This window comes from Aptenodytes patagonicus, chromosome 22 (assembly GCF_965638725.1).
Source record: "Aptenodytes patagonicus chromosome 22, bAptPat1.pri.cur, whole genome shotgun sequence".
In the NCBI taxonomy this organism is placed as follows: domain Eukaryota; kingdom Metazoa; phylum Chordata; class Aves; order Sphenisciformes; family Spheniscidae; genus Aptenodytes; species Aptenodytes patagonicus.
Window position 1 is genome coordinate 3,949,981 of NC_134970.1, and position 14,993 is coordinate 3,964,973.

Genomic DNA, 14,993 nt, shown 5'->3' on the forward strand with positions numbered 1-14,993 from the left:
TTATATAAGTATTTTAAATGCAGTTTGACTGCCACAGTAGATGTTTGGCTTGCTTTGTGTTAGGCCGTTGTAAATCTCAACGATATCCTAACAAATAACAAATGGGCATCAATGACAGAATCAGCTGTGTGCAAAAGATGACTGTAGTAGATGTCAGAGTGAAAACAGAAGGAAAAAAATTATATGACGCCTACTTGACCCTAGCACAGAAAGCTTTTCCGAGTTGTTCAGCGGCGGCTGCTTTTGTGTGCATCTTCCCTCAGCCCTGTACCACCGCCGAGAAGCAGGACCCCGAGTCTTTGATTCGTGCCCTTGTGTTTGCAGGTGGTCTGAACGTAATCACCGTGAGAAGATTGGGGTCCATGTCCTCTTTGACCAGGTATTAAACATGGAACCTTACTGCTGCAGGGACTCTCTCTCCTCTCTTGACAAAGAGACCTTTGTCTATGACCTCTCCGCTGTGGTGATGCATCACGGGAAAGGGTTTGGCTCAGGACACTACACAGCATATTGCTACAACACAGAGGGAGGTGCGTGTGCCTTATTACGGGGGAAACAAATTCAAGAACTCGTGTTTTATTCCTTAGACGTAGTGCGTTGTAAAGCTTTATGATCAAAGTTGTTTGGAATCAAGTTTCCTGACATTCGGTAGTTTGTTCCCCAGAATGTATTGCTAGTAGCATGTTTCCTTTTTTTTTTTTTTTTGCATAAAGCCACAGATTGCTGCTCTTTGCTTTGCGGCCCTTGGGGATGCCTTTTATTGCTTGCTGTTAACAGCATGAATGCTTCATTTTCTCATGCGATGTAACTCCGTGGAGCTGCTCCAGCTGGGTGTCTTTTTCTCAGTATCCTTGGGATGATGAGATAAACAGAAAGTGTTTTGAAACTGGACAGGAACCATTCATGAATAACATCCGCAGGGTTTTTGTGAATTTCCAGCAGGCTCTTTCTGCAGCTGAACTAGTACTGACTCTGCCTTCTGACTTGTGGAGAAAGAGGTACAAATTGGTATCTCCAGGGAATTTTTATTTTCCTAATTGAGTTTTTGGGCTGTAATATACAATTGGTTAAATTTGGTATTTCTAAACTCTGTTAACAGCACAGAAACGATCAAAATGTTTTCCAGATTAGAAACTCCTTTCCAAAGCATCTGTAGAGGAAAACATAGAGATGCCTTTTCTCCTACATTGCCCTTTTTCTCTGTGGATGTTTCCTATGAACAGTTCCAAAATGCATTCAGAAGGAATTATGCCTCCCTTACTAATGTCCTCTTTCTCACTTCAATTCCTAGGTTTTTGGGTCCACTGCAATGACTCCAAACTGAATGTATGTAGCGTGGAGGAGGTGTGCAAAACCCAGGCCTACATTCTTTTTTACACTCAAAGAACAGTGCAGGACAAAGCAAGAATCTCAGAAAAACAACTCCAAGCTCAGGTGCCGTCCAAAAATAGTGATAAGGACAGAAGACTGACATTCCCATGATGGGGAGCTCTGTAACTCAATCAACAGTCTCAGTTTTTTTTAAAACCATTGGAGTTCACATCTTTCCTCTTTGTAGGAAAAAAGGCTCGCTGCAGGAAGGGGATCAGATCATGATGTTTGCCGCCCAGGGTCTGGAAAAGCATATCGAGCTGTGCAATTCTGACACGTAAGATTGTAGTCAGAATCTTGTTTTCAAAGCATCTTGTTGTTAAATTATGCTCACAAAATGCAATGAGAAAGTTTGATGCTGTATATCATTCATCTCATATCAAAAAGGAATTGCGTAAGGCGTGTAACAAATGAGCACAACCAGGAAATAGAAGCATTCAACTGGCTTCAAAAACCGTCAGTACCTAGTAATGCTGATAAAACTCCAGAAGGAACAGGTATAGTACCCTCCCCTTTAATTGCCATTCAGATTTCCAGGGTTTGAATCACACAGTCACCCAGGCATTTATTTGAACGGTTGTTGGGTAGATGGAGTTGACTGCCCTGAGAGCCATTCTTGCTGGAGAAACGTTTAACGTTCTTCTACCAGAGAAAATATTCCCCCAGGCCTCAGCTATCTCTGTGACATCAATTGCTTTGCCATCAGTTGAGGGCAAACCTGTGGCTGGCAAGCTTTGTCAACAGCTCTCTTTCTCAGTGTTACTGGGGCTGTGCGCACACTTGATGGTTTATTCTCTGGGCTGAACTGAATTGGCAGCTAAATTCACCAGGAATGTGATTTTAAAACAGTTCTGCTCTGGAGAAAGTGCATTTAAAAACAAAAACAAACCCCTGTAATAAAACAGGAATGTACCTGTTTGTCATATCTGTTTACAGTGGCAGCGAAAACAAAGCCTGCGCTACAGGCTTCTGCTGGCATAACTTTGCTGACCGGGTTTATAAAGAAGTCTGAGCCCTGGCTTGCACAGCTGTGACAGCAGAAGCGTGGAGCACGGAGGCATCTTACACTGGCAAACTAGCACTTTTTTACAAGTGTGGCTTGTTTTCCTCAGGGGAACGGGGTGGTGGTAATACCACAACGGTGGGAGACAGAGCTAGCTTCCATTACTGCTTCTGTGATGGAGATACTCATTAATTGCGGTTGTCACACGAGGCCCGGACTAAGCGAAGGCAGTGAGGTTGCACAGGTGCAGCGCGCAGAATTCAGCCTGTGAAGCCTTTATTTCTGCTGGGACATGAAGGGAAGGAATGTAGTTAAATCTCAAATGCCATGTTGAGTTTGAAAGGCTATAAAAATGTCTGTATCTGTAATCCTCTTGATTTTAGAATTCTATGAGAAACACAGGGCCTTAGTTGACTGTTTATAGTCACTTCTCAGCCTACAGTTGCACCTCAGGTGTTTTTATAATTTGGGGTTTGGCTGTTCACATTTCATGTTTTAATCAAATCTGAATATGTAACTGCAAAGAGACGTGACGTCTTTCAATCTTGATCCTTTGGGGGTTTTTTTAAAGTGGTTAAAGGTGAAGTAATCTAAAATATGAGGTTCTTCAAAAAAATTGGTTCCGTTTTCAGGCAGAGAAGTTCTGAAAGTGTGTTTCTCTTCCTCCCTCTTCTCCTTTTATTCTTGTCAGCATTTGCCCATCAGACACACACTGACAACCCTACGTTGTTGTTGGAGGGGGTGAAGAGGTAAGTTTCCCAAATACCATTCCTCTCTTTCCACTGCCGCTACTGTGACTTTTAATCTCCTGTCCTGTGGGCAAATTGGTCTCTCTTACTTTGGCTGCTGTTAAATCCCTTCAGCCACGCAGAGATGAGCACAGCAAACAAGAAACTTTTATTTTGTCAGAGCACAGTGTCGCGTTAGGTCCCCTCTGTCTTTAAAGTTTCCCATTTCTTGTATGTCTGAGCAACATGCTGCTTTTTGAGCCTACAAAAACTGTCTTTTTGACAATTAAGTATAATTTTGAGATCATATGCTCTTATTTTTTTGGAGACAAGACAGTTTGAAACAGTCCTATGGGAACTGATTAAAAAGTTTTAGTTTTGGTTCTCTAAATGCAGCAGGGTCTGGAAGGATTTCTTACGAATGTCTGTATATCTTTGTGTTTCCCAGGTAGGGGATTTTTTGTGCTACCAGTAAATAAAATTAATAAAAATGCAATAGGCCAAACTGAGATCCAATAAAAGTAAATGTGCCTCTGCTGATTGCAGGGGAGGCTGAGTTGGGTTCAGCACAGGTAGAAGTTGACATTCCTGAAGGAATCAAAATCGAGTGCTTGTGATTATAAGATACACGATGGATTCTTTTCTAGGGCAAAACTTACGCTCTGGGAAGACTCTGTGTCTCCAAAAGGAAAATTAAAGGAAAAATAGTGCTTAACATTGCCTTTTTAATCTAAGAGGTGGAAGGGAAAAGTGGTATTTTTCCCACGCACCTGGCCTTCCAGGCCTGTCCACCCTTTAAGAGGATTATATTCTTCGAAGTGACAGTCATGGTTTACGATGGTGCGTTCACTTTCTGAATCCTTAGCCGTGCTGGCCCTGTTTATATAAAAATTCGATAGAAAGGCAAACTGTAATGCAGCATTTGTTGGTACTGCAGCGAGCCGAGACTCTTCGCTATGAATGCTCATCTTTTGACTGAGTGTTTTGCATTAATATTTGAATTCAGGTAGTAATACAGTTGTCACGTGAATCGAGTAGGTTGCAGAGGGGAGTGGGGAGCTGGGAGCTTACCTGTAGCCATTGCTGCATCTGATTGCCCAAGCAGATTTTGTAGCATTTGCTGGTGACATCTTTTGACATCAGTGGCCTCTCCATGTGACGTTAGCCTAGTTGTGCTGAGATGTGGAGATACTGCAGTCAGAAAAATGATTGCCCTGATAGGGAAGGAATGAATTATACTTCAAAGTAAATGAACTTGCTTTTTCCAACACTGTGAGGTTTCTGTAATATTTAGCTTTTATTTGGAAGCGATAGCGTATAGCATTTTTTATGCTGTTTGGTTTATATTTGTCTACTGCAGGCTTCTTTATATAAGCATAGCCCAAGGCTCCCTCCATGGTGGACACTGTTTTATAGTGTCCTGTTTGCCAGAAACTCTGACTGGAAGTTACCTCTCTACATCAGTAAGATGAAAATACTACTTGCCATTACAGTGAAGCCCACTTAAGTGAATGCCTGACAAAGGGTAGCCTGTAAAGCAAACTTTGTCCCTCCTTTAATGGTGTGGCTTCAGATCCTGCTAATACACTGATGCGTATTTAGAATAATTCCAGGTTTAAGGCTCTGCTTCTGCAAACATATAGGCAGATGATGTAACTTAACTTATGCGTGAAGTTCACTGGCCACAGCTGCGAGTTGCAAGCTAAGCGTCTGCAACGTAAACACCTTTATTTTGGCACAACTGGGAGCAGAACTGGTTTCTCTCTGTGCTGGGATTCCTGTACTGGGGTTCTCCGTCTTGTAGCAAGGAGTCAGTTGCCTCGAGAGATGCTCGGAGCAAGTGTGAGGCTCTCGGCACCTTGCAGGTTATTGTCTGAAGGTGTAGGAAGCCACTGTACGCTGGCAGACTGTCAGCCTCGTGAGTATGCAGCCTTTGGGACAGAACTGTTCCCAGCATATCCTTATTCCATTCAACTTGTAAGTAAATTGGCATTCCGTAATTTTATGTTTTTAAGAATGAAGGATCTTAATGTATTCATGGCCAGGTATGATACAGCATCTGCTGCAGTTGTGGGAAAACACCTTATTTTAGCTAACTTTATTCCACTAGCAAGTTAGTTACATAAATTTGCCTCTATGTTATCCCTTTACTGTGTTCCCAAGTTAAACTATGCATACTGCAAAAACAGTTTCTCTGCAAAGCACTGAAAAAAACGACTTTTTTCCCCATTAGTTCTGACCAGAACAATTCTCTGGTCTGGCTTTGAAGTTGTTAATGTGAGGCAGCAAATGGAATATTAAATGCCTGACGTCAAACTTTTCTGGGTGGCAGTACCACCCCCACTTACTTAGGGACTTCCAGATGTTTTTTTGAGTGTAAAAATAAAATTGGAAATGGTAAAAGCATTAAGTGTGTCCTATGGACTCGCCATCAGGAGGGTTTTTTTGCTTTTAGAAGGCAAGGCTTCTAGCATAAATACTGTCTTGGTGGTAATTTAGAAACTCTTTTATTGATTGTAACGTCCCCAAGCCTGAATATGCTTAATTGCATCCCAATGAGAGACTAATGAAACTTCTAGCTGTTGCCAGATTACCCCGGGATGAGCTCCGCTGGAAGTCAATGGTGGTGCAGAATGAGAACTACGTAAGCAAGAGACAGGGAGATTAGTTTTACCTGCCAATACAGTTTTGTGAACTAATTTTGTACGATTCCTTAGATCTGGTGCCTTGTATCCAATAATACTTTGCATGGGACCGAAATGTTGGGAAATAAGTCGTGAATTCCCCCCTCCTGACTGAAGCAGCAGACAGATTTGTGTGTTTTCACAAGTACTCAGTGTCACTGACATTTTTACATTTCCTATCTGTATGTGAATGAAGTTTACCAGCAAGCTAAGCTAGTATTTTCGTGTTACATGTTTGAAATCTCTGTGTTTGTAATAATTCAAACAACAGCTTGTTCAAAGGCGGATTAGATTTGACTTCTTAGATTTTCTTATGTCATCCGGGCCCCTCCAGCCAGGTCAGTAAGTTGACGTCTGTCAGAGCATGTAGCGTAGAGCAAGGATTAAAAACTCCGGTGGGGTTTTGGTCGAGTAGCCGTAGCTTTGGGAAGCACCTTCTGTTACAAACCTAATGATAACTGCTGGTTTAGAAAAGAAAAAAATCCAGTTCCCATTGTCATGGCAGCGTTTGCACAGGTTTCCTCTTAGCAGCCTAGCAAATACTTCCACACGTGAGCAAAAGCATGCCGTGGTAATGCCCGCGTGAATTTAATATGCAATAGATGCAGTTGTGTAAGGTGGCCAAGTGTCCCTTCTTCAAAGCAAATAGTAAAATCCAAGCACCAGCTCTGAACACTGCCTGTACCAACGAGTGATTACTTGTCTTTGTTGATTTTAGGGGCATGCCTTTAGGCCGCTCCTTCTGTTGTACTGATTTTTATTTTGTGTGTGTGCGGGTTCCACTTGTTTAAAGGATGGTGGGCCAAAATACTTTCAAAAGAGTTCTTAAGTCTTAAAAATGAGCTTTGCAATGTACATTTCCAAAGGGGGGGGGGGGGAGGGGGGGAAGACCAGCCCAATGGGCCCAAGACTGACTTTAACCACTGTTAACTATTTATTGTTCTGAAGCTTGTGCACGATACAGAATGCATCGCAGTTACAGCAAAGCGCCGTACCCTTAGGGTTCTTCTTGAACTGCCGTACTACTGATTTTGTGCAGGCTGGGGGTAGGGAAGGAGTTGGGATGAATGAAAACGACCAGTAAAAAGAAAGCCAAGCCGACCACAGCAATAAGCTGTGATCTAAGTTTAGAAGAGGCAGGAAGCGTCCGATAAGGGGACCTTGTGTGTTAGAGGATTGCGTGTTTTGCAGGCAGAGACATTAAGAAAATCCACACACAGTCTCGTCAGCAGCAAGCGCCTGCTGTTTTTGCGGCAAAAACTTCCTCTGGTCAGTAGCCTCATACTGGCAAAACGAATGGTGCTTTTCCATTAGATATTACAGTTCCTAAGGAACAGTACCCTAAATTCTCAAGTTTTACAAAGGAGCTACCTACTTAAAGCCCACGACGTCACTGTAAATGCTTTGCATAACCGGAAGCGAGAAAGGAGATGACAGTTGATGACTTTACCTCATTTGATTTGTAATTTTTAGTCTTGATAACATACTTCCAATAGAGGTGGCAGGTGGTGAATTTGATTTTTTTCCAGGCTGAAGTGCTGCGCCCCGACTTGTCAAACTAGGACTTGGTGGAATCTGGAGTAAAGGCCTCCTCTTGTTTCTGTTCCTGCTTTACAGCCGCTTTCTGTGTGAGCACGTCTTTATGGGAGCGTGGGGCTTCTGAACGTTGCTCCTGCTGAAGAGGAACAACCACATCCCTTCAGCGTGGGCAGGGTTAAGTGTAAAGTACTTAGGCTAGCCTTATTTCCTTAGATAACCATATCCGTACCATGGGGCAATTTGTACTGCTACAGCTGCGTTAGTACGAATCCGTGCCGGGTTTGTGGCTAGACGAGGTTAAAGAATGTATGATAGCACGGGCAGGCTGGAGCTGTGCACGTGAGTAACGTCACCACAGGCTCGTGGTGCACCGCTGAACGGAATTGGCAGCTGATAAATTAGGATAACGACCTGCGAGGCTCCTTCTCTTTTGCACAGTTAGCGTAGTGTTTGGGCTGCGTAACTCCACACCTCTGATTTAGGAATGGCATTTTCATAGCAAGTGTCATCTTCACTCTCCTTACGTTTATTAAATGACGTTACTAGGCCTGGCCCTTCAGGCTATTTCCTACTGCTACAAGATGAACCACGTATTTCCATGTGAAAACCAAGTCTTCGCCTAGTTTATCATATGTGTAAACTACAGTAACTTAACCACTGGCAACCTAGAGCCCATGTAAAAGAGAATTAGGTCCTATTTTTTCCCTGCTTAACTTCAGCTTTGGTTAAGCAGTCACAAACTCTTTAAGCCACAGCCTTCTATACATCTAATGAGCAGTTTACAGGAGGGGAACAAGTGGGTAAGTTTGTTTCCAGTAAAGCTTTTTTTTACAGGACTGCCTTTCCATAAAAGAGACTTAAACACAGCTTAGGAACTTCAACCAGCTTCTCCAAGAGGAGTGCTGCCCGGGCGAGCTCCCTTAAGGTGTGATGGGCTTGGGCAGGATGCTGCCAGGGAGACCCCGCTTCTGCTAACGCCCTGGAAGCTTCACTGTTGACTTGAGTAAGGGCAGAATTAAAGCTAATCTTCAGCACTTTAAAAAAGTTAATCCCGCTCTAAGTTAAGGTTGCTGGAAGGGTGCTGTTGGCAGAGGCTGGATAGAAGACGAGCAGTTTTCCCTCCGTATGAAATCCCCTGGCAGCCCTTGTGAAAACAGGAGTGAAATGCTGCGCCGCTTGCTTGGGTGAGGAGCCAGGCTGGAGCTTGGGTGGGTTTCCTGATTTTTCAGTGATTTCTGGGGGGGGGGGGGGGCTTTAAGTCAGAACAGTCTCTAGTTTCTGCTTCAAGTTTCTGGTACTTAACGTCACTAATGACTTAAGCTGATGTACGCCATGCTGTGCTCATGAATGAGGCTGCCTTTGCTTCAAGGACACTCCCAGGCAGCAGCAAGTGACAAGAGAATCCAATTAATTACCGAACGTTTCTGGCAATCTGTCCAGCTGTCTCGCAGCTCGGTGCAAGCGCACTAGAAGCACCGCTCCTAATCGCGGGCTCAGCAGCTTTTATTTTAGTCAAGGTTTGTTAAGACGCCATCCAGTAAGTCACCTACGGCAGCCTTATGTACTTAACTGCATGAACTGCCCCTTGCCTGAACCCAGGCCTCGGGAGGGGATTAGTGTGTTCTAAATCAAAACCAAGATTAACTATAAAATGACTTAAATGTTCTAATTAATCCCCTTTTCCTGCAGAAACTGCTTCTGCATAACTTGGATTATCCATACTTCTAAAGACCTTCATTTCTTTACAGGACGTTAAAATACCCGCTTTGAACACAGCATTTTTAAGAATCTGTATCGGTAGCGGAATGAGTTTCTCTCTGGGGCAGGTAAGGGGGCAGTTCTCGGTCACAAAACGTGGAGGCAGCGCTACTTCAGAAGAATGTCTTAAACCTAAAAACCCGCGCGTAACCGTCCAAAGAATCTGAAGCCATGTTGCAGTCCTGCTCCCGTAACGCTCAGGGCTGGGAAGTTATTCTGCTCCACAAACAGCATCTTGGGAGGAGCTGTCGCGTAACGTATCACGAGTAAATCCCAGCCGCAGCTCCCACGTCAGCCTCACGTGGCGCTTCCACCGTCCCCCGAACAGCTTCACCACCCACAGCTGGACTTTTAAAGTTGGGAACGGCAAGCTGTGGTCTCAGTCCAGGGCACTAAAATGCTATGCAACACCAAATGGCTTCTTCTCCCCACACACAGAGTCATCGTTCCTTTACAGTCCGTGTCCCAGCTTTCTCTCGTCCGGACGTTACCCAGGAAACCTTCTGGTGGTTAGAGTTTACCTAGGGCTTGTCGCAGTTTTGGTTTTCCTTTGAATAAGTAGCTGATGGGTCCTGCTTACAACCCAGGACTGGACTCGTTCCTTTGTCTTTCGGGTGTGAAATATAAATCATGTTTTTATGATTTTTTTGTAAATCTTTACTCTTTTTACACCTTGTTTTTGTAAGCTGAAGTTTCTTATTAAAAAAAATGAAATTCCAGCGGGTTGTGTCATTATTCTACACACTTTAATAAACATCTAGATGGGGGTACAGGAGACAATTCCACGCACAATGGCTTCACATCCTTGAGAAAACTATTCTCATTGTGCCTTGCAGAATGAATCGAAAAGAACTTCTCCCTCTCGCACCTAAAAGCTTTTCCCGCCCTGTCACTGCTTCGAGCGTGACCGCTTTCAGGTGCGAGTAGCAGCTCCGCAGAGAAGAGCAGAACGTACTCCCGTGAGCGTATCGGAACTTGTAACGGCTAAACACGTCTCTTCTGGTCCCTGTGTGCAGGAGGGGCGAGCTCTTCTCCCTTGCAGCTCTGTTTCTTTCCTAGGTCAGCAATTAAGCGGAGTCAGACAAGGTTGTTTCTAGTCCGGTCTACCGGCACACGGCAATTTAACACAGCTTTGCAACTCCGTGTACAAATTGGACTGCTTTAGGCTTTAGCCTTCCTGGTGCCAGGGTGCGCTCAGGGTTTAGTTCCCTCTTCTACCTCGTTATCTTTTACGTGATCACCTCGTTATCTTTTACGTGATCACCTCGTTATCTTTTACGTGATCACCTCGCACGGTGACATCCCCTTCCCGGGGCGGGGGACCTGACAGGCTTTGGGGGGGGTGGGTCCTGCCAGCAAGGAGGACACACGCTCCCGTGGTCACCCCGCTTGGCTCACCGGTATCTGGGGACAAGTTTTACGGACGAGCGCAGCAGCTGCCGGTCGGCCGGAGGCCCCCTCGTCCCCTGCGGCCTCCCGGGCCGCCCAGCCCCGCGCCTGCCGCCGGGACTCACCGCCGTTACGGGACGGGCTGCGGCGCCATCAGGTCGATGTCCGTCAGGTTCCGGGCGACCCAGACTCCGGCGGCGAAGAGCCCCAGGTTCACCAACAGGTTCCTGAAAGAGAAACCGGCAGCGCTGGCTCCCGCTCACCGCCCGCGGCCCGGTTCCCGTCGTCCCCCGTCCCCCGCCACCGACCTGCGGAAGTCGTTCCGGTCGGTGGCGAAGCGGTAGGCGCTCCGCAGCCACCCCCGCAGCCCCTGCGGCGCGGCCGCCGGCCCGCCCGCCGCCGCCGCCGCCATGCCGCCGCCTCGCCTCACCCTGCTCCGCCGCCGCGCCGCGCCGTCACTTCCGGCGCGCGGCAGGGAGGGAGGGCGGGCGGGGGGCGCGCGCAGCGCCCTCGTGCAGCGGCCCCGCGTGCAAGCGGCGTGGCCCGGTGCGCGGCACCACCACCCCCCCCCCCCCGTGCAACGTGCAACGTGCAACGTGCAACGTGCGACCCGGCCGGGCGGGCGGCCTTGCACGAAGCGCGTGGCTTCCCGCCGCTGCCCGTGCAAGGGGGGGGGGGGGGGGGGGTGCGTGTGCGCCTGCGGGGTGGCACCGGCAGGCGCAGCCCCCTGCCCGCACCGAGCCTTTGCACGCTGGCAGGGGTGTCCCGTGTCCCCCCGTCCCCGTCGTGTCCCCCCCCGCACACCTCGGCTCTGCGCAGGTTGTTTCCAGAGGGCGCTGCCTGCTCCGAATTAGCCGAGGCGGCGCCGGCCCCCTGCATCCCCCGCCACGCAGCCAGGTGAACCCCCGCTGCTCCCCCACCCCCACCCCCCCCACCCCCCCCCCGGGGCTGAGCCCCGCGCGGTGGGATCGGGGGTCCTGCCAGCCGGGTTTGCACGGCGGCGATAAGGGCAGCCGCTGTCGGGGATTGCTGCTGCTGCTGCTGCTGCTGCTGCTGCTGCTGCTAAAGGGGGGAGATAAGATGAGGGGAAAAAATGTGTGGAAAGCGAGGGAATGCCTGAAGCGCTGCGTGGGCCGTGACCCTGGCCGGCCCGCGGGAAGGTACCCCTCCTCCCGTCTTGACTGTGAATTTTCCGGGTGCAGGTGCTGGATCCCGGAGCCGGGACGGTTGTAACCCGCGCCGTTGCACCCCAAAGGACAGCGCTCAGCAGTAAGCACCGGCGGTACCTGCGGGTAGGACGGTGTTGCAGCGGTGGCGTTTGGAAAATGTCTCTCCCGTTTCCTCTGTCCCCTCCCTGCCTGTGCCTCAACCTTCGCTCTGTTCCTTGTTCCCAAATCCTCCCTTTCCCTTCGACTCCTTCCTGCTCTTTCGCTCCGGTTTGCGGATCTCGAACCGCTCTCCTCCCCCGTGAGCCCGCTGCCCTCAGCCCCCGGCGGGGCCTGGCCTTTCCCTAGCCCGTTCCCAGCAACCCCCCTCTCAGCCTTTGTGGCTTTTGGGGGGAAAAAAAAATCTCTCTGCCACCCCAGGCATCGCCGCCTTCCCCGGGAGGTGCCTGTTCCCATCAGGAGGGGGCTTCCCGGCAGCAAAACTCGCTTCGTTCGTGCCGTTAAGCCTTGCACGCGTACCTGCTGCCGGGGCACCCTGCGCTGGCGCTTACCTGAGCATCCATCACCTTTTCTCGGTGCCCTGGTGCTAATCTCACCGTAATTGCCGCCGTCCCTGCCTCGATTTCCACGCTCTTGGACGGCAGAATATATATTACCGTGCCCACGTGGTTCCACATCAAACAATCCAGGACGGAGCAGCCGGGGTCACCGTGCCACCCGGTTACCGGCAGGACAGGGTGTTTGCTGGGCGAGCTGGGACCAGATGGGTGCACCGAGATGGGGCCTTGACCCTGCACCAGCTCTTGTGTTCTCCTGCGCCCGAGCCCTTGTGCCTGGAAAAAGCAGCTTGTGGGACTGAGACCTGCTAAAGTAACCTGGCCCGAGCAGAGGCGTTCACTGCGGAGCCCCAAACCCGACGCGGTTTGCACCTTTTAGGGTGCGCTGTGTGTCACCCCATGCTACGGGGACAGGCAGGTTCTTTTAAGGATCCTTTGTGGAACGAGAACTGGCCGCAGGGTTGTAGTTACAATGAGAGCTTTATTATTGTATAAAGCTTTTAGCAATCAGAGTAGGTTATCCTTACACAGAATTTCTAGGAATTAGCATAGCTTTCCTATTACTCCTATGTCCCTGCTCCCTGAGAGCTAGTTGTCCTCCTCTTTGGGGACACCCAGGTCACCAAGCCAGGCTCTGGTAAGAAGACGTGCACCAGCCGAGGGGCCGTGGGGTTACGGAGCCACTCGGCTCTCGAGGGGGACGTACTGCCACACTGGCCGTCCAGGCTGCGGCCACGTTTGTCCCTGCTGCTGTATTCCTTTCCCAAATCCCAAAGAGCTAATTGATCCACCCAGTTAGTTAATTGATTTATAGCTATTAGGGACTATAATTAACCGACCAGCTGGAAAGCTGTGTGTTATCTGCCCGGTGGGAGCAGCGTTGAGAAGCAGCCAGCTCCGATGGGCCACGGGCTGCCCTGTCCCCGCGAACAGCACCGCTCGTTTGCCGTCTTTGAAGGATTTTACTCCACCTCAGACTTCGGGCTTTCCCTTTTATCTCCTCCTTTGCTAACATTTGGCATCAGCGAGCTCACCCCGAGCCTCCCTGTTCTCCCTTATCTCCTCCCGCGTTCCTGCAAGGTCGCAAACGCGTCTCCACGCTCCGTGTTGATGCAGGAGTTTGCATTGCTGGGCAGACCAGTTCGGACCAGCTTGTTATCAAAGCGTTCCCAGCCCCCAGCAAAACCTCCCGCCTGCTGTCAGACCCTGACACGATGCAGATGTTCATTAAGCATCGGGAAGGTGATGCGTCTCATCGCGGGGCCGGGCGAGATGTCGGTACCTTGTACTAACACATCTGGCCGGTGCTAACGAACTCCTGGGAGCGCCATTCCCCGTGGGAATGCAGGGAAATAGGGAGGAGGAGACGCTGTAGGTGCCCGGCAGAGGTGCCCAGTGCCTGGCTGCCCCAGGAGGCGATGTGTTGGACCGGCAGCAGGCTTGGGAAACCCTCTGAGCCGCAGCGGGCTCTGTCCCCGGGGCTGCTGGGGGGCGGCGATGCTGCGAGCAGGGCTCAAACCTGGCTGTGGTGCTAGAAGGTGAATGGACACAGGCAGCTTCAGCGGCACATCGGCCCCGAGCAGCTCTCGGCGAACCCGGCGGCACTGAGCCTCAGCCTCCCGGCCGCCCCGGCGTCGGAGCCAGCCGTGCCTGGGGAGCGGGGCGCTGGGCACGCCGCTCCTCGGCCTCCCGGCGTCGGCAAAGGTGGGTGTGATGGCAGCGTCCCTTCCTGCTGGGCCCTGTCCTGCCAGGGCCACCGCATTCTCTGGATCCTCGTCTCCCCCTTCCTCTTTCCCTTCCCCTCCTCGTCCCTGCAGGCTGTGCCGCGGCCCCGGGGGTCCCTGCTCCCCCAAATCCCCCGGCACAACGCTGGGAGCATCCTGGGGACCGTGTGGCTAATCCAGGTGATGCTGGAGCTGGATGGAGGCAGGCGCTGGGGGTGTGGGCTTGCAGGGTGGCTCTGTGCCCTGGGGGTGCAGGGTCCCCCCTTGCACGGTGGAGCGGCAGAGGTGGGACGGAGCAGGAACGGGGGCTGCAGCCAGAGGCTGATGCGGTGCAGAGTTTGCAGGTCTTGCATCGAACTTTTAAACCAGGTTTGCTGAGAGATCTTAGATAACCGGAGGAATTTGGCTGTCCCTGGTTATCAGAGGCCGGTTTGAGAAGAGGTGCTGCCTGGGGTCTGTGCACCCCTCGGGAAATGAGGGGGGGGGTGGTGGGTGTCTGTCGGCCCGTCTGTGCTTCCCCTGTTAGCGAGTGTTTATTTTCAGCAGCTGAACTCAGTGCAAGGAGACGCTCTGCAAACAGGAGTAAAAGCTCCTGGAGGGTGTTGCAGCTTGGCTTTCAAGGAAGGGAAATCAAGTGCTCAGGAGGGCTCCAGGGGAGCTCCCTGGGGGGGAATTAGCACCTGGCTGCCGCCAGCAATCGCTTGCTATTGGTTTGCGTTCAGCAAATGCGGGGGGTGGGGGAGATCCGCCAGCCCCAGGGGCTGCGGGGAGCTGGCCAGGGGTGCGGGGGTCTCTCTCCGACATTCCTCGGTGCTTCATCTCTCTGGGCGGGCGAGCTGCTTTCCAGGGCCACCTGGGACCCGATCGGCCAGGTAAAACCTCAATTTGGGGACAAAAGTGTTATTTCCTTTCTTTTACTCTCCCGGCTGCCCTAGCGTGGTCCCTGCTGACCTGTGAGACAAAGAGTGGTGCCTTGTGCTGTCATTAACTCCTGCCAGCCTGGGTCCGGGCTGCGAGTGTTAACTGATGGCTCTGGGAGCCCAGTTTCGGGTCAGAGCACGCCCTGCTCGCTGG

General features: G+C 50.3%; 2 protein-coding genes across 7 annotated transcripts in view; one reads left to right on the forward strand and one right to left on the reverse strand.

Annotated features, from left to right (window-relative positions):
* Positions 1–9,795, forward strand: part of USP49 (ubiquitin specific peptidase 49) — a 34,785-nt gene extending 24,990 nt beyond the window's left edge. For 2 of the 6 annotated variants that reach the window (XM_076358095.1, XM_076358096.1), the window contains exons 6-11: positions 325–530; positions 1,292–1,434; positions 1,559–1,868; positions 3,066–3,123; positions 8,160–8,533; positions 9,074–9,795. In XM_076358095.1, the coding sequence (XP_076214210.1) occupies positions 325–530; positions 1,292–1,434; positions 1,559–1,645 (436 nt within the window). In that variant the 3' untranslated portion in view covers positions 1,646–1,868; positions 3,066–3,123; positions 8,160–8,533; positions 9,074–9,795. Of the gene's footprint in view, positions 1–324; positions 531–1,291; positions 1,869–3,065; positions 3,124–8,159; positions 8,534–9,073 lie in introns of those variants that run through there. The other 4 variants (XM_076358097.1, XM_076358098.1, XM_076358099.1 and 1 more) reach the window with 4 other exon arrangements.
* Positions 9,796–9,807: 12 nt separating this feature from the next.
* Positions 9,808–10,884, reverse strand: TOMM6 (translocase of outer mitochondrial membrane 6). The gene is made up of 3 exons (XM_076358102.1): positions 10,781–10,884; positions 10,598–10,699; positions 9,808–10,138 (listed from the first exon to the last, which is right to left on the reverse strand). The coding sequence occupies exons 1-2, from the start codon at positions 10,882–10,884 to the stop codon at positions 10,603–10,605; spliced, it is 201 nt and encodes a 66-aa protein (XP_076214217.1). The 3' UTR covers positions 9,808–10,138; positions 10,598–10,602.
* Positions 10,885–14,993: the final 4,109 nt, after the last annotated feature.